This window comes from Pantherophis guttatus, chromosome 1 (genome assembly GCF_059756535.1).
Source record: "Pantherophis guttatus breed Tessera chromosome 1, ASM5975653v1, whole genome shotgun sequence".
NCBI lineage: Eukaryota > Metazoa > Chordata > Lepidosauria > Squamata > Colubridae > Pantherophis > Pantherophis guttatus.
Window position 1 is genome coordinate 191,207,473 of NC_142063.1, and position 27,597 is coordinate 191,235,069.

Genomic DNA, 27,597 nt, shown 5'->3' on the forward strand with positions numbered 1-27,597 from the left:
ATAACTAGACTGAGCCCAAGGGAGGGGTCAAACACGTCATAAGGCTCGAGTCGAGTCCCTTTGCACCCACAAGAGATCCAAGTCCAGCCCACCTTGATTTCCATTGACCCTATCGCCAATTTGCTTTGAGTATTAGTAGTTCAGATTCTTGTAGACAGCTTAAGCTTGTAGTAAACTTCATATTTATTTGAATTGCCTGTATTTCTTGGTTTCTTTGGTGCGTGACATCTTAGTTCTTGTAGAATAGATAATGGCCATAGTCTGAGTTATATCCAGGTACAGGAAAGAACCCCCAGACAATCGAAAATACTTTTCTTGATTGTGCAGAGATGGATAATTTAACTATGGAACTAAAAGATAGAAAAGAAATGGAATACTACAAGATTTGGAATTTATGGTACAATTGGTTAGAAAATAGAGGTAAAGTCCATACATAAAGACCACTTGAGAGTCATATTAAACTGGGAAATATTGTATATGTCTAAATATCACTACAATTTAAAGGTAAAAGGCATCATGTATGTACATAGATAAATAATTATAATATAATTAAGTCTTTAAATATATAATATTTAAAATGGTAATCTATGAAATTGGAAACTATGTATATATGAGTGATACCAATAGTGAACGCTGTAAAGAGTGGAAATGTGTAAAGGTTGAAATACGTTTAATAAAAATTATTTATTAAAAAAACTTACTGGTTTTTCTTTTTAATAGTAGATCTTTTTTGGGGGGGTTCTGTTCTGTTTTGCTTGTAAGAACTATTGTTTGCTTTAAAATGTCATTAATTGTGAAACATACAGTTGTTAAAACTATACCAGCCAGAATTACACCCTTGTGATTTATAGTGAGATGGTTCCTTAATTTAGGGAATAACTTTTTCAGTTCAGAAATGAGAGAGAAATTAAAGGAAGAACATTAGAATTCAAGTTAGATCTGTGGAGCTCACTACAAAAAGTGCTCAATTGAAGGCTACCCCCCAAATTCATGGAGTGATACATTTGGTAACTTTGGTGGGAACCCTAGCTTTGGCTTCACAGCTCTAATCCATTTCCCTCTTTTTTCTGCAAGCATAATAATTGTAATAAGGTAGAACTAAAATACCATCAGAGTAAATATCTCAACAAATGAAGGAAGAATGATCCCTTCCCTTCCCTCCCCTCACCATAGATTTGTATAACAGCAATTTCATATTGGAAGTTATATTTTCAGTGAAGAAAAAGTTCAGTCATAAATGAGGTCATTCCTGTGCTGGCTAAGCAGAGTCAGACTAGATTAGCAGAAGGATGGGAAACCATCAACACTTCTAGGGCTAAGATGGACATGACTGGGAAGTTAAAAACATATAGAAGATGGCAATATAAGGCTATTTCCATTTGTTTATTTGCTAAGCAAATAATACAGATGTATCTCCACTGTCACTAGGTGCTGAGTCTGACAACAGGGTGATTTTACCCTTTATGTTTGTTTCCAAATGATATTGAATTTGTGATGCTTAAACTCTGCATTACAAGGTGGTTTTTTAATGTAAAAATTCTTGTTTTAAGTAGGAAAACACTTTAAAAAAACTTATGCAGAAGAAAGCATTTAGTGCACTAAGATAAGCCTTTGGTTGAATGTCTTTAAGAGTCTCACCAGGGATATTAGACCGCTTCATGAAGGTTACGTTTTTTATAATATTTTGGTAGATTGTTACACCAAATTACAAACACACAAACACACACACATATATATACATATACACAATACATTGACCAGTCAGTTGGGCATTTTGCTTTTACACAGAATTTATTTTTTTATTTAAAACATTTATAAAGCTGCCCATCTTTCAACCAACTCTGAGTGGCTCCCAATCAAAAATTAAAAATCATAATATCATATTAAACTATAAACCACAACCGATTAAAACATTAAAAACACCAAAACCTGGCATATACTTTGCATGAATGACATCAGATCAATTCTAAGTTAGATTTAATATAAGCATTTAAGAAATTCTTAAGTATAGTTGGAGTACAAAGAATTTTGGTGATTTTATTTTCTTAATCAAGCTTACAGTGTGGCCCTTTTTTTGCTGTTACCCAGGCCTGTGATTTTTCCTATGACCCTTTGAACTTACAGTTTTCACCCTAGCCTCTACTCCTGCTTACATTTCCCTTAGGCATTCATAGGACACTTATGCAAAATATAAGAAATCAGTATTTGCTGATACCATTTGCTGATACAAAAAAAGATGCCATGATTTGAATAGGAATTTAGATTTTTCTGACAGAGATAACAAATATTGAATGGGAGATCCTCTATATTATTTCGTTGCAGCAGAAGCAAGAAGCAGGGCAGTTTGATTTGATCCAAGCTGACTGGCATCCAAATTGTTTTGCTAAAGCTTCGCAGTTTGAGAAACTGTTTACATATTCACAAGGATTTGCTGAAAATTTTAAAAAGAGGAAACATGAATAAAAGTGAAACATCACCAAAAGCATAACTGCTAGGAACTCTTACAATTGTATGCAGTTTTAGAGCTCAGAATCAAACATGTATTTTAATGGGGTGCTTTAAAGCTGAAGATCTTTAAAATTAAAATAGTACTTAGAGTAATTATTTTAGAGTATATATTACAGTAATTATATGTAGCTACTGAATTAGTTTCAACAATAGCCCTGAACAAAATTCAGAGAAAGCTGGTATGGATTTTAAGTTCTTCATAAATTGAAATGAATCGATATCATCCTCATCTTTTCTGATTCAATTGCCACCACTAGTGTGGGATTCTGTCATCTGCATCTCCATAACTTTCTGCTTTGGCTCTGCAACCAAACAAGACAAACGCAGACTTTGACAGATAATTAGAACTGCAGAAAAAACAATTGCTACCAACCTGCCTTCCATTGAGGACCTGTATACTGCACGAGTCAAAAAAAGGGCTGTGAAAATATCTACAGACCCCTCACATCTTGGACATAACTTCTTTCAACTTCTACCCTCAAAAAGACACTATTGGGCACTGCACACCAAAACAATAGACACAAGGACAGTTTTTCCTGAATGCCATCACTCTGCTTAACAACTAATTCCCATAACACTGTCAAATAATTTACTAAGACTGTATCACTATTATTTTTCTCTTCCGTACTAGTATCTAACTCTTCCCACTTGTTACTATAGCCATGTTGCTTGTGTTTTTCAATTATATTGTTTTTATTTGTTTCCTAGTATGATTTGATAGCTTATTAGTAACATTGACTATCACTAAGTGTTGTATCTTTTTATTCTTGATGAATGTATTTTATTCTCCTTATGTACACTGAGAGCATATGCACCAAAGACAAATTCCTTGTGTGTCCAATCACACTTGGCCAATAAAAAATTCTATATAGAAGCACTATCGAGGCAACTCTAGATGTCTGGTTATCCCACAATAGCACACTTCATGTATGTAATGATCCAGTTGTCTTGCCTAGGCCTGTCTTGCTGGATAGCTGGCCATCTTCCATTATGCCTACCTAGAGACAGTTACCTCTTCAAATGAAATCTGCTCTTTTGTGACATGACATGACCTTTACAAATGTTAGTTTAATAATTGATCTTTTTTTAAAAAAAAAAAACTTACTGCATAGTCCGTTGACACAAGCCGAAGGACAGTCCCCACAAGGTGGCCCTGATTTATATGGAGTAGCAATTGAACCTACGATGTTCCCTCTAGAATGAAAAAGATGAATAGAAAGGTGCCATATATTATTATAGTCACATTTATGATTGCAGAACATCCCCCCCCCAAAATGCCGTATCAATAGTTAATTGACTTTGGTTGCATTGTTTTGGTCTCTCTGGTTTGGGGTTCCAGTTTTGAGAGAGCAGACAGCACCACCATCAGAGGGGAAGACCTGACTTCTGAAGTCTTCTCCAAAAGGCAGTAAACACTGTCAAGTTTTGTGAGAAAGCAAAAAAGGATTTTCCCGGCTTATTAGAGAGAGAAAGAATTGAAGGAAACGTTGACTTCCTCCTTATGTCTGTTTTCTTCCCCTCTTTCATTTCCCCTCTTTCTTTGTAACATTCTCCTTCTTCTATCTCTCTGTCTTGATGAGACAAATCATAGTTGATACATACGCTGGGCAGTAATGACAAACATAGAAGTAGTTGAATCTGGATGAAGTACATCTGGCAGCAGCACAACCAACAAGGTGACTTTTGTACCAAACTATCTGTAAATACAAAAAATATGCACACAGGTTGACATGCTAGAGGCTTAATATTGATAATAAGCATATGGACTTCAGAGGAGCATGTAAGAAAATAAACCCAGATGCGAGCATGTTGCAGTATATATAGTTGTCTGCTCTTAGCCAGTGAAGTGGGATACCACAATAACAATGAACGTACAAAGAACTTTTCCAATCATTTCATGTAAATGTTTGCCAAAGCAAAGAAATATTAGAACAAATAAGGTTTCATCCTGTTGTTTAAATGTATATACAGTATTTAAAATGTAAAATACGAAACTGCTCCATCCTTATAGACCATCTCTTTCTAAAGTGCCCCACCACATCCAAAGCAGTCTACGTGTCAAGTGCTACGACCAGCAAGCTAGTTCCTCCTTCCCAGCTGCATGAAAGCCAAGGTCTTAATGGGCAGCAAATTGTGAATAACAAATAACATGTTTAGTATGTTTGCCATCCTTCATTTGCACCATATCAGAACTTAAACAACAACAACAAAAACATTACAACACTCTAATCTAGTCTAGTTTTGCCTTTCCTTAACATAGACTGGGACTACAACTCTTAACCACGATGCTCCTCTGCTCATGTTTTGTTCTGACCCAGCCTTTGCAAGCAATGAGAAACCACTTACTCATGAGTAAAACACACCTCTTTTAAAAAACAGGACAGGAACAGTCTTTATTCACATTGGATAGACAAAACCAAAAATAATTAGTCACAAATGAAAGTCTTTCCCCCCTTCTGAAACAGGGCACGAACAGTCTCTGTTCACATGAGAACTCAAGATAAAAAGTTCAATGATTAATCCAGCAGAAACAATCCCTGTTCACACTGGTTGAGGCAATGCACTACCTATTGTTCCCAGTAGGGAGACTCAGTTGGCACCTCAAAGACAGAGCAATTACAGGTAGTCCCGACAAACCTGCTTCTGGCAAAGGAATCCGACTTGATTGATGTATACTGGAAAATGAATGGTTGTCTGCAATAACAGGCCACTCCTAAACCCCTACTATTTATTTCCAAGCCAGGGAGGAGCTGGCTAGCATCTGCAACTTCTTTCCCTGAGAGCCAGCTTATTGCCTTCCATTGCTCTCCTCTCCTCTCTATGCATATGTGCATCTGGGATGTACCCCCACCTGTTCCTCCCCCTCACTCAGCTCAGGCCCCAAAGATAGCTGCCTCTCTACCTTAGGGCGGATAGAAGGTCCTGGCTCTGCATCTGCCTCTTCTTCTTCCTCATCAGAGCCTTCTAAAGTCTCCAAAGCTGGCCCAGTCTCCCCCTTGCCCTTGTCTGATTCTGCTGCTAGCTCTGCTGGCAGCCGATGGGCCACAACATGTTTATGGGATTACTTAGTGATTTTAAGGACATAGTTGCTTGGTTTTCTTGGTTTTGCTATTATCTTTTTGTCTTTTTGTCTGAGAATCTCCATCTTCTATGGAGATTCTCAGTCATCCAGGTCATGGTTGTGCCAAAGATCCTTGTTTCCAAGAGGCAACTGGACTTTCTGGTTTTTCTTTGAAGACATTTTGCTTCTCATCCAAGAAGCACCTTCAGCTCTTTTTGTGGGTGTTTTCTCAATTTTCCAGTCTAGCTTCAAGCCATGATTTTCCTATGTAACAACCAGGCCTGGCCTAGCTTAGTAATTCAGGATCAGCCAAGGAGTTAAGCTTAATTCAAAGGAATCTACCTTTTTATCTTATTCATTTTTGTGGATTTATACTTGGTGAACACAGAAATGGCAAAGATATGAAAAAGTCCTACCTGAGTATAATGGCCAATAACAGAACCTGGTGGGTTTGCTCCAACGCCATATTTGATTTTTTTGTATTCATTATACCAAGCCTGAATTACTCTTGTCCATGAATGAGGATGACTCAACATGAATAGATTTTCACCACAACTTAATTTTCCTAAAAGTGAGGAAGGTTAAAAAAAAAAAAAAAAAAGCAACAGCAAGAAAACACAGGTGAATACATGTTTTGAAAGAAGCAAAGGGCAGCAGAAAGGAGATATCTGAGCATTTCTCATCTCTCCGGAAATACTAATGCAATCATCTTGGTAAACCATTGTAAAGGAAATGAACATTTTGCACCCAAATTACTGTGATGCTTTTCTAGAATCTTTGCTTGTGCAAACTGACAATCCTTGTTTTCTGATGAGCATATAAAAACATTAATATACTTTATTTGGAAGTAAATTATTGCCCAGATGCCCTAATTTGTGCGGACATAGTGAGATTAGGAAGATTTAGGTTTAATTCTCCAATTGACCATGGAAATCTCTGAACATCTTTGGGCTCAGCATCTACCATCAAAAATAGCTGTGGTGAGGACATTATCTTTAGCATTGTTGGGGAATGGTAGGCTATAAATGTAGTAATATGTAATATACAAAATAAATGAAAAAAATCATTGTTCAAATACTATTTCTCCTGCAAACCCATTGGGGGGAGGAATTAAGAAAATTATTAACATCTCGATCAAACCAATTCTATAGTTACCACATAGGAATGGTAACTATAGAATAATTCATAGGTATTACTTTTGCTGCTAATATTGAGGCGCAAGATTGATTGTAAGTGCTATTTAATGTGAAATATACTATTAATCCACTAACCAGTTAAAACCATACTATCGTTTTGGACTGACTTACCCTCAGTTCTTAAATGTCGTGGACTGTGTTTAAAGGAACATCTATCTGCCCAACGTTTTGCATTTTGAGCAGCATTAGAATTCCATTCCTGAATAGAAGTTGACAGCAACAACCAGTTATTGAAAAAATCATATGTTAAATTTGCAGAAAATATCCCTTGTAATGTTTTACTACCTTTTGGATTCCTTCAAATCTTGTAATTAAGAATTCAGAAGTTACAGTACACCAATATTCTCTTTAAAATGCTTTGAATAGTTGGCGCTCCCACCCCATCCCTTATCTGCCTTTCTCATAAAACACAAAACTCTGGGTGGCACACAACAAAGTTAAAAAACAATAATTCACAATAACAGCAACAATTATTACTAAAAACATCAAAAACTATAAAATATGACTAAAATGAAATGAGACCAGAACTGGGACAGATGATGTAATTGGGAAGAGGTGGTTTCTCCAATAACCTGGCCCCATGCTATGTAGGACAATGGTCCCCAACACCTGAGTCGTGGCCCATTCGGGAACCTGGCCATGCAAGTGAGCTCTACTCAAGCGAGAGGCGAGCGAGCGAGAGTGCGCACAACTCCACTTGTTCGAATGGTGGGCACTTACGCATGCAACTCCACTCATGCAAGCAGCGGGTGTTTGTGTTCACGTGCAAAGCTCCATTCTGCCCCTCACACACAACCATCCCCTCTACCCCCCTACGCTAGGCCACCAAGCCGGAAAGGTTGGGGACTGCTGATGCAGGACTTTAAAGGTCAAAATAAGCACTTTAATTTGGGCCTGGAGACAAACTGGTAGCCAAGGCTACTTGCTGAGCAGAAGTATATTATTTGTTCTACAAGGAACACGCATAACTACCCATTGTGCTGCATTTTGCACCAGTTGAAGTTTCTGGGTATTCTTCAAAGGCAGCTCCATGTAAAGCACATTAAAACAGTCCAACCAGGAGGTGACTGGGATGGGGCATGAAAGACTGTGAACAGGGCCCCTCAGGAATGGGCACAACTGGTATACAATATGAAGTTTAGGAAGTCCCTCTTAGCCACAACTGCCATCTGCTTTTTAAACAGGAGTTGTGAATCCAGGAGAACCCCCAGATTGGGCACAGAATCTGTTTAGGGCAATATAACACCATCTAGCAGCAAAGATATCATAGTCCCAGAACTGGAACATCCCAAAACCCAAAGCTTGTTGTTCCTCATCCAAACCTTCAAAGTCTCCAGACACCACAAGAAAACATCTACAACATCACTTAATTTGCCAAGGGCAGACATATGTAATTGAATATTATCAGCATATTGATGATACCTCATCCCATAGTGATGGATAAGGTCACCTAGCAATCTCTTTTAGAAATTAAATAGGAGAGGAGAAGCACCAACCCCCATGGAACCCCACACATTAGGGGACCAGGGCAGATTTTCTCCTCCCCAACCACCAATTTTATAAAAGTTCCTGCATGATGAATTCATGTGTGACTCTTCTCTGATAATTTACACAGTAGCATCCACAGGATCTGGTGATGCATGTAGAAAGTGCTGAGGGATATATCCAGTGGTGGGATTCAAATAATTTAACAACCGGTTCTCTACCCTAATGATTTCTTCCAACAACCAGTTCACCAAACTGCTCAGAAAGTTGTACTGTAAGTTGCCCTGAGTCTCCGGAGAAGGGCGGCATATAAATCAAATAAAAAAAAAAAAAAGTTAACAACTGGTTCTCCCGAAGTGGTGCGAACTGGCTGAATCCCACCACTGGATATATCATGACATTGTCATTTATGTCATTCTGACTACCCCACCTCCCTCCATTTTTTTCATATATGTCATCATATTTATTTAGTCACATAAATCATTCCATTTGGGCTTTTCACCCTAGATTCAAACATAAATACAGATGCACCTAAATCCATATTGCCAAAGAAGCCGAACTGCTCAATAAATAAATAGTACGCATCTTCTCTTATCCTAGCTGGTAAAGCACACTAATATTTAAACTAGTAAGGAAGTCAAACTTGCAAACTTTCTGACAAGAACACAAATATAATTACATTTAGCTTACCATTTGTAACATGTTCCTAGCAGTTGGTCTCACTGATCTCCTTAAAGCATTGTGCTTGTCAACAATCTCCTTTTGGTTTTCTCTTTTGTTACTTGACTCAGAAGCAAAATCAGCCTTAAGACAGAGAGCAAAACAAACAATAAATAAAAAAATAAAAATTATGACTTTAAATGGAACTGGCAACTAGTGACCTCAGGGCCGAATGGAAGACCAAACTTCTTTTCTCCAGGTCCAGGATACAACTGTTGTTGAAAACTGGTGGCATGATTCTTCATCATTCTGAGACAGGAAACACACAACTCTTCCAACAGGCTGGTCCGGCCTAACTCTCCCTTTTAAATTGGCTTTTAAATTGGCTTTTAAATCGGGTTTTAGATCTCTTTTAGATAAATTTGGATGTTTTAATCTTTAAACCTAAATTATTTAATCTGTTTTTAATAGTTTTTAACTTTTATATGTCTTTGTATTTATTTATGGCTGTTCACCGCCCTGAGTCCTTCGGGAGTAGGGCGGTATACAAATATGAAAAATAAATAAATAAATAAATAAATAAATAAATAAATAAATAAACTCTCACATATTCCCTAAAATAGCCCTAATGTAAGTTTGAAAAGTTTATACTTGTAAGCTGCCTTGAGTCGCCATGTGCAAATAGGCGGCAATATAAATTTAATCAATCAATCAATCAGAAATACTGGCCCATTCCTTGTGAATGGACTTTGCCTTATCTCCTTCTATCACCTTTCTACTCCTGCAACTTTCTTCACTTCCCCCAAATGGAAAGTGTGATCCCCAGCTATGAAACAGTGGCCCCATTTGTCTGTGCATTTGGAAAGAGACTAGTCGCCACATAAGAAACAGGTGATTACAGCACAAAGTTAAAATGAATTAATCATTTTTCCTCATCTATTTCAAGGGAATACTGCAGTGATATTTATGTATGTATATATTTACATAAAGAGCTTATAAAGAGCTGTCTATCTCATGTAATGATCCTAAGTGGCTCACAACAGGAATAAAAAGCGAGCCACCCAGTCGTGGGTTTCAAATTTTTTTACTACCGGGTCTGTGGGTGTGGCTTGGTGGGCGTGGCTTGGCTTGGTGGGCATGGCTTGGTGGGCGTGGCAGGGGAAGGCTACTGCAAAATCCCCATTTCCTCCTGATCAGCTGGGACTTGGGAGGCAGAGAATAGATGGGGGCGGGGCCAGTCTGGATTTTTACTACCGGTTCTCCAAACTACTCAAAATTTCCACTACCGGTTCTCCAGAACTGGTCAGAACCTGATGAAACCCACCTCTGGAGCCACCCTACCCACCAAGCGTCAGACCAATCAGCCTCATTGAACCCCCATCTTAGCCCAACATTTTGGGGGTGAGGGGGTGGCAGAACCAGGTCTTCACTGCCCTCCAAAGGCTTAAAAGTGTAGGGATCCCTCAGGTGGGAGGGCTATTCCAGAGGGCTTGGCCTTCGATTCTGTTATAGACCATGGACATTAAAATGAGTAAGATTCTTTTCATAAGATGTGCCAATTTTAGTTATATTTGATTGCCCCATTCAGCATGGTTTTGTTTTGCTTTGTGTGTTTAGCCCTGGAATATATTTTTGAATTAAAATGAATAGTTAGACTGACCAAGCTTTAGTGACCAGACCAAGAAACCAGAGTAACGAATGATAATATTATTTGATTACAAGGTTACAGTAACACAGCAATAGAATCTTGAAAGTCTAAATGCTCTTTTCCCTAGCCTTCATCTTATTGAGAACTAAGAGTGGTCTTGTCTGAGACTCTTTCTCAAATTTCTACATTGGATTTAGATTTATCTGACTGTTGTCCTGGCTTCATCTCTTCTTCTTGCTCCTCAAGGTTATTTCAACCCCCTCACAAATATGAATCAATCCAACATATATTGGGTATTTAATGAATGATTAATTGTAAGAGAAGAAAGTTATGTACTGTATATATTAAATCTGCTATACGTGATACAAAATTATGAAACTTACATTTCCAGGAGATTGTTGCAGCACTGCAGCAACACTTAGCAAGACAATGAAGGCAATCATTTCTAAAAACAAAAGAACATTGAGACGTATCTGTGCTTAATCTGGTTAATGGAATTTGTTTCTTAAGTAGTTCAGAATGTTTGCGAATGGCCTCTCTGAAGATATATATCTCCTAGATATGAAACTCACTCTAACTCTTATGTCTTTTCCCTCCTTTAATCCTTTGTACTCCAGAATGCAACCTACATATCTATGCTTCATTTAAAGCAATGGTTCTCAACCTGTGAGTTGGTACCCCTTTGGGGGTCGAATGACCCTTTCACAGGGGTCGCCTAAGACCATCGGAAAACACATATTTTCAATGGTTTTAGGAATAATTTTATGGTTGGGGGTCACCACAACATGAGGAACTGTATTAAAGGGTCGCAGCATTAGGAAGGTTGAGAACCACTGATTTAAAGGATATGTACAGGAGATATAGTGAGGGTTACTTCCCCACAGCCTTGAAAGAGGTGGTGGTGAGGCCTCTCCTCAAGAAGCCCTCCATGGACCCGGCAGTATTGGCCAACTACCGTCCTATCTCCAACCTTCGCTTCGTGGCGAAGGTTGTTGAGAGTGTGGTCGCGCGACAGTTTCCACAATTCCTGGAGGAAACGTCTTATCTAGATCCGTTCCAGTCGGGTTTCAGGTCTGGGCACAGCACGGAAACGGCATTGGTCACGTTGGTAGATGATCTCTGGAGGGCGCGGGACAGGGGTTGCTCCTCTGTTCTGGCCCTGTTAGACCTCTCAGTGGCTTTTTGATAACTGCACCGGTTGGAAGAGTTGGGGATGGGGGGCACCATGTTACGGTGGTTCTCCTCCTTTCTCTCTGACCGGTCACAGTTTGTGTTGGCAGGGGGGGCAGAGATCGACCTCGAGGCATCTCATTTGTGGAGTGCCTCAGGGGTCGGTCCTCTCACCCCTTTTGTTCAACATTTATGTGAAGCCGCTGGGTGAGATCATCCATAGCTTTGGGGTGAAGTACCACCAGTACGCTGATGACACTCAGCTGTACATTTCCACCCCAGGCCACCCCAACGATGCCCTTGAAGTGATGTCTCAGTGCCTGGAGGCTGTGCGTATCTGGATGGGGAGGAACAGGCTCAAGCTCAACCCTTCCAAGACTGAGTGGCTGTGGTTCCCGGCATCCCAATATAGTCAGCTGACTCCATTGCTGACTATTGGGGACGAGTCTTTGGCCCCCTCGGAGAGGGCGCACAATCTGGGAGTCCTCCTGGATACGCAGCTGTCCTTGGAGGAACATCTGACAGCTGTAGCCAGGGGGACCCTTTGTCAGGTTCACCTGATTCGCCAGTTGCGACCCTTTCTTGATCGGGATTCCATGTGCACAGTCACTCATGCCCTCGTCACCTCTTGCCTGAACTACTGCAACACTCTCTACATGGGGCTCCCCTTGAAGAGCACCCGGAGGCTCCAACTGGTCCAGAATGCGGCCACGCGGGTAATTACGGGAGCTGCATGGCGCTCCCACATAACACCACTCCTGCGCGAGTTGCACTGGCTCCCAGTGGTCTTCCGGGTGCGCTTCAAGGTATTGGTTACCACCTTTAAAGCGCTCCATGGCATAGGACCTAGTTATCTTCAAGACCGCCTGCTGCTAACGACAACCTCTCATCGACCCGTGCGCTCCCACAGAGAGGGCCTCCTTGGGGTGCCATCAGCCAAACAATGTAGGCTGGTGACCCCCAGGGGGAGGGCCTTCTCTGTGGGGGCACCTACCCTATGGAACCAGCTGCCCCCTGAGATAAGGAGAATCCAAGATCTCAGTGCCTTCCGCCGTGCCCTTAAAACTTTCTTTTTTCATCAAGTGGGCTGGCTTAACATATTTTTAAATTTTTAATTGGTTTGTCATTTTAAACTGGGGCCAAATTAATATATATTTTTTAATTGTTCTTAATGTTTGTATTGTATGTTTTTATCTGGCTGTACACCGCCCTGAGTCCCTTCGGAGAAGGTGCGGTATATAAATTTGAAATAAAATAAAAATAAATAAAATATAAAAAGTGGACACATAACATTTTTTAAATGTAAAAAAAAATCAGACCAACATAAATCATATCAGGATTTTTCCACCTTTACTATAATCTATAAACTGTACAATTCAACTGAAAGATAAACTGAAATCTTTTAGCGGAAAAAATAAAAATAAAAAACTTAGGACAATATGGTTGCATAAGTGTGCATACCCTCTTATAAGTAGGGATGTGGCTGTGTTCAGAATTAACCAATCATATTCAAACTGATGTTAAGTAGTAGTCAGCACATACCTGCCATTAATTAAAGTGATCTTGATCAAGCCCATATAAAGTTGAGCTTTTCTAATAGGATTTTTCTGGCATGTACTCAGTTGTCTCTTACAGCAAAATCCATGGTCTGCAAAGAGCTTACAAAGCACCAAGGGGATCTCATTGTTGGAAGATATCAGTTAGGAGAAGGGTGTAAAAAATTTCCAGGCATTGGCTCTACCGTGGAACACAGTGAAGACAGTCATCAACAAGTAGAGAAAATATGGCACAATAGTGACAATACCTTGACATCCCTCCAAAATTGATGAAAAAGAATAAGAAAATTAGTCTGAGAAGCTGCTATGATGTCTACCGCAACATCAGAGGAGCTGCAGGAATTTATGACAGGTATTGGTTGGGTACTGGCATTTTAACAGAGTGTGCAGACTTTTTATATCTACTGTATCATCTATATATAAATCTATAAACCTAAAATAGTTCCTAAACTTTTCCCTATTGATTTGCTGCAGTCAAAGAGAACTCCAGCTATTTCCATAAAAGCCAATCAAAAAAATCACACCTATCAGGGATGATTGAATCTAAAATTCAACATGTCTGAAGGACCCCAGGTTGGAAACAGCTCATTTAGAATATATTGCTTCTCAATCTTCTGCCTTATATCAGATATACCATAATCAACTATAGCAGCAGATGCAAAGGCTACAGGGCTAACAATTTGGCAATGGTGATTGCTCCTGAGGCAATGCAATCAGAATTTGTTCCTGATTGCCAGAATTTGTCCTGGCAGCCTTTATCTTGAGAGCATGTAAACAGATAGGATTAACATGATTCTTAGTTGACTTCCCAACATCTCAGGTGTGCTAGGAAGTGGTGTGCCACCACTGTATGTGTAGTTGGCTTTTCTGTGGCCCCTTTCCATAGCTGTAGCATCTAATGAGAAACTACAGGCAGCAGAAGCTGAGATGAACTTTAAAATGGATAGTGGAATGGGCAGCGTATAAATTTAATAATAAATTAAAATTGCTGCGTTAGAACTCTAGCACTATGCATAAAATACTGGGAGGCACTAAACCAGACTGCCAAAATCCATAATAACAGAGAGGAGGAAATAGAAAAAACTCATATATTTTATCAGCTCAGTTTGTCTTAGGGAAAAGTATTAAGCCATCTTGAGTCAAAAAGCAAAAAGGGCTAGGATTAGGTTTAAACATTTGAAGTCTTATGTATTACAACATATATTTACAGACCAGTGGTACACATGTTTACTTGGAAGTCAGTCCCATTGAGTTCAATTTGCAGTTCATTCATACATGCACAAAAAGGTCTGTAGCCTCGAAACAGTTTTAATTCTAATTTCCTCTTTCCAGGGAATCTTAGAAATACTAATTTAGTAAGGGAAGATCCCAGGAATGCCTAATAGGATCATTGGCAAACTCAAAAAACAGCAGTGTCAATTTTTTAAAAAGTCATGCTATTTAGGCTAATATAAAACCTAATATATTATGGTAATAGATGTAACATATTCTTAAAAGTAGAACAAAACATAACAACTTTGTAGAATTGTGTGAAATGTGAGTGATCCTAAATTACTTTTTTTTTTCTAAAATGATCTCAACTTGCTTAATTGCAAACAATGGTTTTAAATAAGCTGCAGTTTATAATAAATCTTACCTATTGTTTTGAATAAACCTGAAGGTAACTCCTTTGTTGCTTTCAGAAAATTGTGGAAGTCAGGCAGACAGTACCAGGTTTATATACCTTCCCTGCTTCCTCTATTTCAGAATGACTCAATGATCAACGTTAAGCTTAACGGTTATATCCATTAAGCCTTGTAAAATAGAAGTTTGGAAATTCTTTTTTTCTTCCTCAGGTTCATGACTTCTCCTGTAAAAATCTGCTCCTGAATCTATTTAAAGCTACCTAGTAACTTATATAAAAAAAATGAATGTGAACTGTCTGAACACACCTGGAAGTAAGTTCCAATTGTGTCAATGGAATCTACCAAAAATGTGTTTACAAGTGCAGACAAGTTTCTGTTTCACAGCTGATTGTTCTTAGAAGTTGAGATAAAATGTTCCATTGAACTATTATTTTATATAGTGCTACATTGATTGCACAATGTGTTTACACAAATTTACATGTGAGTCCAAGGTAGAAAAACGTATTCCTGTTTCTCAAGGTCTTTGTGACATTATGAAAAAGTTTTTAAATTAATATTCATAGATAAATCTCTTCCAATACTATTATACTATTACATTGGATAATACTATCCAATATTTTTTTTATTATTTATTTATTTAAGAAAATTTACAGGTGAAACTCGAAAAAATAGAATATCATGCAAAAGTTCATTTATTTCAGTAATGCAACTTAAAAGGTGAAACTAATATATGAGATAGACTCATTACATGCAAAGCGAGATAGTTCAAGCCTTGATTTGTCATAATTTTGATGATTAAATGGTAAATGTGCCTGGGAAAGGATAGTCCTTCAAATAACCTAATCCCAAACCCTGTAGCGGCTTTAAAGGTGACAACCAGCACCTTGAATTGAACCCAGAAGGAACTTGGCAGCCAATGCAGCTTCCACAATAGAGATGACATATGTGCACATCTATGCCTACACAAAACCACGTGAACTGCTCCATTTTGAACTAATTAAAGCTTCTAGATACTTTTCAAGGGCAGCACGATGTAGAACATATTGCAATAGTCAAGACATGAGGTGACCAGGGTATGAGTGACTGTGAACAGGTGTTATTGTTGGGTGCAGGAAAGGGCATAATTGACACACAACCCACAGTTGTAGACCCTCCTGGTCATGCCTGCCACCTGCTCCTTGAGCAGGAGTTGTGAGTCCAGGAGTCACGAGTCTAGATTAAACACTGGATCTACCTGGGGCAGTGGCACCCCATCCAAGATCAGGGATGGCAATTCTCCATAGAGCAGAGAACTCCAAACACAGAGCCATTCCAACTTGCCAGGGTTCAGTTTCAACCCTTTTACAGCCTCCAAGCACTACAAGAGGGAAGCCAAGGCATTGCTTAACTCATCATGGGCTAAGACATATAGCTGGATGTTATCAGGTCATTGATGATATTTCAGCCCATGATGATGGATGATTTCATCCAGTGGCTTCCTGTAGATGTTAAATAGAAGCAGAGAAAGTACCGAGCCCTGTGGGACTCCACAGAGCAGGGAATGAGGGGCAGACCTCATGCTTCCTGTCAACATTGACTGAAAGTGACCACAGAGGAAGGAAGTGAAACTGGACAACACAGAGTCCCCCTCCCACTCGCAAGCCCTGAAGCTGCTCCAGAAAGATACCATTGTTAAGGGTATCAAAGAGAGGTCAACTAGAATGATACACTATCCTCATCCTGCTCCCACCAGAGGCCATTAAAAAGTGTGACCAATAGCAATAGGAACAGCACTTAGACTTTTATACTGCTCCACAGTGCTTTACAGCCCTTTCTAAGTGGTTTACAGAGTCAGCATATTGCCCCCAACAATCTGGGTCCTCATTTTACCGACCTTGGAAGGATGGAAGACTGAGTCAACCTTGAGCCAGTGAGACTCGAACTGCCAGATTGCAGGCAGCCGGCAGTCAGCACACATAGCCTGCAGTACTGAGTTCTAACCATTGCGCCACAGTGGCTCTGTTTCCATCCCATATCCAGGCCTGAACCCTGACTGGAAAGGGTCTAGATAATCCATTTCATCCAGAAACCTCGGGCCCTGCCATACAACCACTTCTCCTTTCCTCAGAAAGGAAAAATTGGAGACAGGATAAACATTATCCAATAGGATGGAGTCTAGTGATGGCTTCTTAAGAAGAGACAGGCCATGGCCTCCTTAAAATGTTGGGGCACCATCCTCTCCCACAAGGAAACATTAATCATCACTAGAACCCACCCGAATGTTACTTCCCGGGAAGCTTTCACAAGCCAGGAGGGCCATGGATTAAAAACACAGGTGTGAATATCTAATATTTTGTAAATATTTGCAAAGCTCACCATTCTAATCTAAGGGAATGTCATATTCTTTCCAAATTACACCCTTCTATCATTTTTTTCCTTTTTTTTTTTTCTTTTTCTGACAACCTGAGAAAATCTAGAACCAGTTTTTCCTTGTAAAATGTAAGCAAGGACTGGGAGTGAGAAAGGCAAGAAAAAGATCAGGGGGGCTTATGTACTTTTGCCAAATTATATCAAAATAAAGGAAGAATCAGTGTTTCCTTAGAGGGCTCCTTTGATTAAAACTCATTCAGAAATTCCCATTCTGAGAGGAGGCATCACCTGCTGGAGATGTACATAGCTATTTCATAGTTATTTCTAATGGGCAGTCATGAGATTTCTCTTATGAATGTTCTACACTAAATTGAATAGGAATAAAAAACCAGATCTTTACTAAACTATTAGGAGCATCAAGAGGAAAGTGCCCTTTCATTTCCATTCTACTATTGCTCCTCCAGGCCTTTTATTTTTAGAATCACAATTGGCTAGGAAATTACCTGAATTTTGTGTATGAATAAAAAGATCGAAACCTAAAGAAAGTTAGAAAATTTTGCACATCTATCAAGCAAGATAAAATGACCCTTCCTCTTGTTCACATTCCAATATAGATTTGAAGTACCTTTATGCATTCTAGATAATTTTTCTGCTGTCATATACCAATAGTACACCATAATTTGTTCTGTACCACATCTGAAAAATCTAAATGTATCACTTTTATTTTATGAGTACTAATGTTCTTTTAAAAATTCCCTTATAATTTTAATGCTGAAATCTTCCTAGGAAACATAATTATTATGAGAATAGAAACATAATTTCTGCAATTATTTGTGTTGAATTGTTACTTCTATCAACTTTGATAGATTAGAGTTTCATTAGATGGCGGGAATTTATTATGAAAAACAAAATACTAGGATCAACCTTGTGTTGCAAGATTACAGATATTCTTTGGAATGTTATCAATCTAAAATGAAATTATCAGAATTACTGATTGAGAAAATATCAATTCTGCCCCAGTCATAGATTGTAATAACTTTTCCCCATCTTTAGGCTGTATTATAATTTAATTTAATAAGCTAATGAGTGTTGCAATGGAAAATTATACTGGGACCAAGTCCAATCGATATGTTAACCCTGCTTTAAAAAAACCTTTGCTACGTAAAGTGAAAACAATGGGAAAAGTTATATAGTAAGTCCTGATTTAATGCACACATTAAGAAGGATGAAGATTATGCAAATTATATTAATATATTTTAAGAGATACATTAAATATACATTAAAGAGCCTTGGTGGCGCAGTGGACTAAGTGCTGTTAAAGTAGTACTTAGCTGCCAGCTTCCTGCAATTACTGCAAGTTCAAATCTCACCAGGCTCAAGGTTGACTCAGCCTTCCATCCTTTCGAGATAGGTAAAATGAGGACCCGGATTGTGGGGGCAATAAGCTGACTTTGAATAAAAAAAGAACACTGCTTGGGGGAGGCCGAAAGCCCTACTAAGCAGGTATATACAAAAGTATGAAGGCTATTGCTTAATGCATTGTAAACTGCCCTGAGTCTCCGGAAAAGGGCGGCATATAAATCAAACAAATAAATAAATAAATAAATAAATAAATAATCGGCTTATATACAAATTAAATACTCTGCTGGTATTGTGACATCTTCAGTTCTGGCTCTAAACTTGTTAATTTAAATTAGGCTGTCTTCACAGAAGTGTTTCTAAATAAAGCTCATAATTTTCCTCCCTTATTTCAACTAATTAAGATGGATTTAGAAAGATCATTATTTAATATGGAGCTTGGTTCGAAGTTACAGAAACTAGCCATATGCATCTGAGTCTGGGTTTAGATAATAATATATTCAGACTGTAGAACTAGTTATGGCTGCTGTTTATTGTTTATTTAAGAGTGTATTAAATATAGCATTATTATCACAATAAGCCGTTCAAGTCTTTGAGACATGGAACATACATCCATTAAAATCCAGACACTTTTGTGCATGGTAAATGTGCTTTCAGTATAATAAGAACAATAACGTATTTTAAAATCTCAAATTTACAAGTATTCTAATTTGTAATTTCTAAACTCGGCACTATACCAGAAATAATTAGAAAAGACAAATGCATAATAATGCTTATAATTATATTATAATAGATTATAATGCATATAATCTAGAGAGAGTCTGCCTGTTGCCATTACTCAAAGTACAATTGGACATTGTTTTAGTAGCTAGATGAAATAAAATGTCCTCATTCAGTTTTAAAAACCTTTCTGCATAACAATTTTTAGTACAAAGGACATCAAAGACACACACACACACACACACCCCAAGTTTAAAAGTAATAGTCATTGTTCTGTCAACAAGTACCTCTTTCTTTTACCAGAACCCAACCTGAACAAAGAAACTCCAGAAGGTATGAATGGTTCATTTATGTCTAAGGAAGAATGTTGTGGGGAGAGGGGCCCCAAAGAGATTTGTTAACCCTTTCTAGTCCTTTCTGCAAAGAATACATCAAACCTAATTGTAAAACTCTGTATTAGCCTGGTGTAATATGCATAAATAAATGTTTAAATACTTAAATACATCAAATACAATTTCAGAAGGTACTGAAAAAAGAAAAAAGGAAAAGTAAAACATAGAAAAGAAAAAGGCAATAAAGACAATAAGTGACAGATACTTTATTTCAGTCATTGAGCAATAAAAATGCATTCAATAAAGCAAACAAAACAAAGTTAATCCCTAACTTTAATGACTGTTGGCAACTGTTTGTGGGCGAAGCTTGCACATAACGTAGCACAATAGATTTATCCTAGTTGCCTAACAAATAATGCAAGTAAATTTACCAGAGTTGTCACGAGTGTTTCCAGGATTGCTGTGGCTATCTGCCTACTCACAAACAGTATGGTTTTAATCAAGCCATCTGCTGTTGGCAATTACCTGCAAGCCTTCCCCGCCCTAGTTAATTGCAGGTTAACTCCCTATATAAGCAAGGACCTTTTGCTTGCTACTCGGGCCTAGTCTGATCTAGGCCTAAATGCACAGCTCCTGCAGGAAGCTTGTTGCAACGCCGCAGATGGGAGAAGAATGCAGATAAGGACTCCAGATGCCGCTACAGAGAGACTCCCACGGATGCTTGCCTTTTGCTGTTTTGTAGCACGCAAGCTATCATCGGGACTGCTGTTGCTGGACCTTCTTCCTCCCACAAGCTTCAAGCAATGTTTGCTGTTTGAACTGTTTTTACTTCAGGTGACTTTCAGCTGTGAAGCTCGTGCTGCTCTCATTATGATTGCCTTGATGATGTATCGACGCCGAAGCTGCTTACCTTCATGCTAGCTTTATTCTTTCGTGAACTGTTTTGGTATTATGGAGAGGGATCTAGGGAGATAGCCTTGTTTCACATACCCAGATAAGACTTTGTTTTTAATGTGTTTTCTTAAAGACATAGTGCCTTTTAAATGTTTTAAAGTAAATTATATTTTTACACAAGACGCCTCTGTCAGAATCATTTCAGTCTCAGTGTGTTTACTCATGAGCTGGTTCACGGTCCGGGGTACCCCTCAACCCCATTTCGTCACAGTTGGTAGCAGAGGATGGTTTAACGAACTTACGCTCATGTGGTAACGCGCTAGACTGAATGTCTGCAGTTGAATAGATGTTGACTAGGGCAGCAGCAGCAGCACAAAGTATGAAGTCACAAACTGGACTGTCTGGGGCTCAGGCCAAAAATGTTTTGGCTGAAAAACCCCAAACTCTAATTAACTTAGAGAATAGTGGAGCTATAAGTTTTGGAGCAGAGGCCTCAACTCCTGAAGGGCCTAAGATAGTGAATAAACCATCATCACCAAAAGAGGTAGAGACTGGAAGAACGCCACTTCAGGTCTTGAAAACAAATACAGAGGTGGATGATGAGTTTAGGAAGGCAATCCTTCAGTTTTTAGGTTTGCCCACAGTAAGTCAGAACCCGACTGCTGATTCTAGTGAATTATTAAAGAATTCAGCCGTGAAAGGAAAGAAGATCGAAGTCCTACAAAACACCGGATCGGTAAGAGACTTTCAATCTTTTCCTAAAACCCCCACCTCAGACCACAAGTGGGTAATGGGGGATAACAGACTGCCTGATTCAAATGTTCCTGCTTCTTTGTTAAACCAGCATGGCCAAGCTGACATTGCGCCACCTGCTGTTGAAGCCATAATAGATCAGGCTATAAAGACTTTAGCTCCCTTGATGACATCAGTGACTTCTGCTAAAAATTTAAGAGACTCTCATGTTGAGCGTAAGGTTGCAAGTGTGATAGAGACTTTGGCAACCATTTTAGGCGATGGTTTGCAGGCACCATCGGCTCAACAAATAGGAGCTGCGCATCCCAAAGCCCCCCTGATGTCTGCGACTAATTCAGCGCACGCCACGAGTGGGATATATCCATCCGTGACGACATCGACATCCAGGACGGTTCCGGAGGCTACCTCAACTGAAGATAGGAATTTGGGAGCGCGTCCAAAAATTCCTAGAGATGTGCACCAGAGAGGACCCTCGAGTTTTTGTGATCAAGCCAGGATGAGTTTTGCATCCGCACAACGTGAAGTTTTAATCCCTCCCATTGGGGAGGAACGATCGTCAGAATGCCAGATGGAAGACACTGTGCTGTGTGCTTCCATTCCAATGCCTTATTGCCCGTTCCAGGACGGACCACATTTTGAACATCAATTAATGTCTATTTCCATGTTTAATAATGTACAGGTCCTTCCTCCTAATTTTAAAAGTTTAAGTGTGGGTGGAGGAAATTTTAAGGAATGGGTTAAAAGTATTCAAGTAATTTTAATGAAAGAAAATGCTTTATCGTTGCTGTTAAAACCCCCACCTAGACCATGGTCCTTAGAAGTTGATATTTTACACCATAAGGCCTTTTGTATTTTATTGATGTCCATTAACCCTGCACTATATCCCAGTATACCTAGTAACCTGACCGTAACAGAAGTTTGGGTGAAACTACATAAGTTATTTTGTTCAAAAAGCTCCCATGTTACAAACAGAGTTTATAGGGAGTTCTATTCCGCAAAGTTGAAGGCGGGAGTAGATATTAATGAACACTTATGTGAGTTAAACAGGTTAAGGCAGGAATTGATGTTGAGGGGGGAAACAGTGTCTGAACAAACCCTCATTACTGTTATACTCAATTCCCTTGACCCCAGCTGGGATAATTTTATATCGCAACTGGATAATGTTAGCTGTAATAACTTATCTTTAGAAGTGTTATCTGGCAGACTGATTGCTGAAGATAACTTGCGAAAATGCAGGGCGGCTTTTCATAAAAAGGAAAAACCTTCAAGAAGGCCCGATAGTTCAGATAGAGCATATACTATCGGAGAATGCTTCAATTGTGGTTCAAGAGAACATTATAGAAGGGATTGCCCACAAAATGTGAATGCTAGGGCATGTTCAAAGGCACCTCCTGATAATAAATGTAAAAGGAGGCCATTGCCTCCTGGTAGAAAGCCAAGTATAGATGTTCCTAACCACAGAAGGGGTAAAAAGCCAAATGGAGGCAACAAAGGGAACAATCCCAGGTTTAATGATAGCTCTGTAGGTATAGTGGAAACTACTGAGTCAGAGCTTACAAGGGAACAGCGAGAGCAACTATGGTTAATGGACAGTGGAGCCAGTAACCATGTTGTCAGTGACCGAAGGTTGTTTGCTAATATGAGAAGGCATCAATCCATGGTCAAAGTTGCAAACGGTAAAAAGGTGAATGTTGTTGGCATTGGAGATGTTTATATCCCTGGGATAGGGGAGATTCACGGAGCATTGTATGTACCAGAGATAGAACATAATCTGCTAAGCCTGATGAGGATATCTGAGAACCCTAGAGTGGAGATTCTGTTCTCAGGAGGAACAGCTGTGATCAAAAACAACAAATGTGTGATTGGGGAGGTTTTGAAGATAGGTGGCTTGCCTTATTATTCCCCCAATACGAATGCTGAGTCCTGCAGTGATAGCAATTATGCTATCTCATTTGGTAGTAACAATGAATCACAGTTAGAACTAGGTGATGAGGATCAAGACTTTCACCAGAGGAAGCCTTGTAAAGACAAATGTAAAGTTAATAAAAAGTTTTTAAATTTTAACTTAGAGTCAGATAGTAGGAAACCTGAAAATGCTAATGCAATTGTTACAGGTGAGCCGCTGCATAATGAATGTGCTCACTTGATGCATCGTAGATTAGGTCACGTGAGTTTTCCTACAGTAAAGAAGGTAACCGAACACTCAAGGGGAACCAAGATCAATGACTGTAACACATTCCTAGACTGTTCAATTTGTAGGAGTGCAAAGTTGAAGGCGAAATCTGCGCCCGAGAAGTCTCAGAGGTACTCTGAACACCCGTTTCAGCTCGTCCACATGGATTTGGTGGGTCCATTTGCACCTTCCGTGGGTAAGAGACGGTACTTTCTTACCATAGTAGACGACCATAGCAGATTTGGATTCGTTTTTCCCCTAATGTCCAAGAGTGAAACGTTGACTAAGTTTAAGGAATTTTGTAACTTAGTCCAGAACCAGCACAAGATCAGAGTTAAGAAGATCTTGACTGACAGTGGAACTGAATTTAATTCCAGGCAGTTCTCCAGCTGGTTAAGGAGTAAGGATATAGTCCACTTACGCACCGCGCCTTACTCTAAATTTCAAAATGGCGTTGCAGAACAGCGCAGCGAAGTATTACAAACTATGATGCGGTGCGCCCTAGAGGATTCCGGATTAAACTTCGCGTATTGGGTAGAAGCAGTTAGATACGCGAATTACACCCTGAACCGTGTGTGGTCTAGCGTGGTGCAGAAGACCCCATACGAGGTGCTATACGGCCATAAGCCTAGCTTGGCACACCTCCACGTTTTCGGGGTGATGGCCGATGTTCATGTCCCAAAGGAGCTCAGGAGAAAGGGAGACCCAATCTCTGTTAAACTGAGATTTGTTGGTTATGAGCAGGGCTCCAAGGCATTTAGGTTTGCCTACCCTAACGGGAAATTAATGATATCAAGGTCTGCCACTTTTCACGAAGGGGCCAACTGGAGTAAGATCCATGCCAATGAGATTCTTACTCGGAACCCTTCCCGTAGTCGTCATAGGCAATCGGAGGATGTATCGGAAAACCTACCCGAGGATAGGGATACATCTGGTTCTGGGAAGCGTGCATCCCAGGCACCCTTGAAAGGGGTATTGAAGCGCAAGATGGGGGTAGCCAGGAAGGATAGGCGCCCAGCTTCTGAGACGCATAGTGATAGTCACGAGGTAGATGACTCATCGGATGACTCTGATGTAAGTGACTCCCCTAAAGGCAGACCAGTTAGGGTTACCAGGGGCAATAAGCCTAAGAGGTACGACGACTTTGTTACCTCAGTCGACCAGGTTTTGGCCACCCCTCAGAGATATGAGGATGTGTTAGCCTTACCTGACCATGAACGACAGAAGTGGCTGGCCGCCATGGATACAGAATTAGACAGCCTGAGAAGGCTCGATGTATTCATGCCAACAAGATTGCCCAAGGACAAGAGGGTGATCGGCACCAGGTGGCTTTTCAAGCAAAAGCCCATTGAAGGTGGGGGCTTTATCTATAAGGCGAGACTAGTGGCGCAGGGATTTTCGCAGAGATTCCCTGACGATTATGAGGATACCTTCTCGCCCACGGTGCGCCCTGAGAGCGTAAGAACAGCTCTCACCATCGCTACCATGCGAGGCGAACATGTATATCAGTTCGATATTCAGACCGCGTACCTGCACGCCCAGTTAGATAAAGAGCTGTACGTGAGGATTCCTCAGGGAGTAAGCCATCGGGAAGATGATGTGTGGTTGTTGAACAAGAGCCTATACGGCTTAAAACAATCTGGTAAACGATGGTACGAGTGTCTCACAAAAAGCCTGAGAGAGATGGGCTTTTTACCATCGTCGGCTGACGAGTGTGTTTTTGTCAAGGAAGATCAGGGCATTAGGGAAACAGTACTGTTGTACGTCGATGACATACTATATATTTGTAGATCAGAGAACAGGCTTAAGAAGTTCTCTGAGGACCTAAGTAAGAGTTTCACCCTAAAACCATTAGGTCACATTAGCAAATTTTTAGGGGTGCAATTCGTAAAAACCGAGAAGGGGTTTCGGCTCTCTCAGGAAGATAAGATTCAGGAATTGCTTAAAAAGTGTAGCATGGTAGAGGCGAAGCCATGCGATACCCCTATGGCAACAGACTTCCTTAAGAATATGTACACTGAGAGTACGGAGTTTGAGGATAAGACCCTTTACAAGTCCGTGATTGGGTCATTGTTGTACATTGCAAATTGGACTAGACCGGACATCAGTCTAAGTGTAAATGTGTTATCTAGACATTCTGAACATCCCACACAGTACCATTGGAGCGGAATCAAACGACTCCTGAGATATTTAAAAGGTACTGTGAACTATTCATTGTTATTGGAACCAGAAGCAACTAGAGAATTAAGATTGAGTTGTTTTTTGGATGCCGATTGGGCAGGGGATGTTAGATCTAGAAAAAGTACCTCGGGGTACATTGTATACCTAAATAGTAGCCCCGTGTATTGGTACTCTGGGAAGCAGAAGTTAATTGCAACCTCCACAGCGGAAGCTGAGTATGTGAGTTTGTCCAAAGCTTCCAATAACCTAGTTTGGTTTGATGATCTTCTGGTAAGCTTATGGAGGCAGCCCATGCAACCTATAAAAGTCTATGAGGATAACATGGCTGCCATTAACATATCGGAAGCCGATGCTGTAGGCCAGAGATCGCGCCATATTGATGTACAAAACAAACATGTGAGGCAATTGGTGAAAACAGGTTTCATTAAGACTGTGTATTGTGAAACCAAGGAACAGGTAGCGGACGCGTTTACCAAACCGCTGCCCTGTGACCAACACCTCTATCTTCTGGGGAAAATGTCGATGACTATGTAAATGTACTTACCATTGATGTATATATGTACCCAATGTAGAATGTATGTTTGTTAACCAGTCAAATAGCCGCAGAGAAGGGGATTGTCACGAGTGTTTCCAGGATTGCTGTGGCTATCTGCCTACTCACAAACAGTATGGTTTTAATCAAGCCATCTGCTGTTGGCAATTACCTGCAAGCCTTCCCCGCCCTAGTTAATTGCAGGTTAACTCCCTATATAAGCAAGGACCTTTTGCTTGCTACTCGGGCCTAGTCTGATCTAGGCCTAAATGCACAGCTCCTGCAGGAAGCTTGTTGCAACGCCGCAGATGGGAGAAGAATGCAGATAAGGACTCCAGATGCCGCTACAGAGAGACTCCCACGGATGCTTGCCTTTTGCTGTTTTGTAGCACGCAAGCTATCATCGGGACTGCTGTTGCTGGACCTTCTTCCTCCCACAAGCTTCAAGCAATGTTTGCTGTTTGAACTGTTTTTACTTCAGGTGACTTTCAGCTGTGAAGCTCGTGCTGCTCCCATTATGATTGCCTTGATGATGTATCGACGCCGAAGCTGCTTACCTTCATGCTAGCTTTATTCTTTCGTGAACTGTTTTGGTATTGTGGAGAGGGATCTAGGGAGATAGCCTTGTTTCACATACCCAGATAAGACTTTGTTTTTAATGTGTTTTCTTAAAGACATAGTGCCTTTTAAATGTTTTAAAGTAAATTATATTTTTACACAAGACGCCTCTGTCAGAATCATTTCAGTCTCAGTGTGTTTACTCATGAGCTGGTTCACGGTCCAGGGTACCCCTCAACCCCATTTCGTCACAAGAGTGTTCCCAGAAATTTAGATAAACAAGTGGTAATTGACTGATGGCAAATGCCCCTGAGAATTGACAATACAAAAGAACATAGGTTTCTATGGCACCTGTGTCACATTGGGCTGTGAAAATATTAAAGACCCCTCGCATCCTGGACATAAACGGTTTCAACTCCTATCCTCAAAACGACACTATAGAGCACTGCACACCAGAACAACTAGATGTAAGAACAGATTTTTCTCGAATGCCATCACTCTGCTAAACAAATAATTCCCTCAACACTGTCTAACTAGTTACTAAGTCTGCACTACTATTAATCTTCTCATCGTTTCTATCACCCATCTCCTCCCATTTATGACTGTATGACTATAACCTTATTGCTGGTATCCTTAAGATTTATATTGACTGTTTCCCTATGACTATCATTAAGTGTTGTACCTTATGATTCTTGACGAATGTATCTTTTATTTTATGTACACCGAGAGAGTATGCACCAAGACAAATTCCTTGTGTATCCAATCACACTTGGCCAATAAAGAATTCTATAAGGATCTCCTGAATTTGGAAACTGTGATGTGATATAAATATGTAGG

At 39.9% G+C, this 27,597-nt stretch overlaps 1 protein-coding gene and 1 long non-coding RNA gene across 4 annotated transcripts in view; one reads left to right on the forward strand and one right to left on the reverse strand.

The window, feature by feature from the left end:
- The window catches only part of LOC148116703 (uncharacterized), a 70,362-nt gene that overhangs the window by 18,579 nt on the left and 24,186 nt on the right, over positions 1–27,597 (forward strand). The gene's annotated exons all lie outside the window — the stretch shown is intronic.
- LOC148116704 (cysteine-rich venom protein latisemin-like) lies at positions 1,773–19,725 on the reverse strand. Of its 3 annotated transcripts, none has more exons than XM_087886423.1 (8): positions 19,625–19,725; positions 10,942–11,003; positions 8,941–9,054; positions 6,877–6,964; positions 5,986–6,134; positions 4,111–4,205; positions 3,614–3,702; positions 1,773–2,431 (listed from the first exon to the last, which is right to left on the reverse strand). In XM_087886423.1, exons 1-8 carry the CDS (start codon positions 19,683–19,685, stop codon positions 2,304–2,306), a joined length of 786 nt encoding a protein of 261 aa, XP_087742549.1. In that variant the 5' UTR covers positions 19,686–19,725; the 3' UTR covers positions 1,773–2,303. The 3 variants fall into 3 exon arrangements, with proteins under 3 accessions (XP_087742549.1, XP_087742553.1, XP_087742551.1); XM_087886427.1 differs by having other exon boundaries at positions 1,773–2,810; positions 19,625–19,700; XM_087886425.1 differs by lacking the exon at positions 19,625–19,725 and adding an exon at positions 14,921–15,230.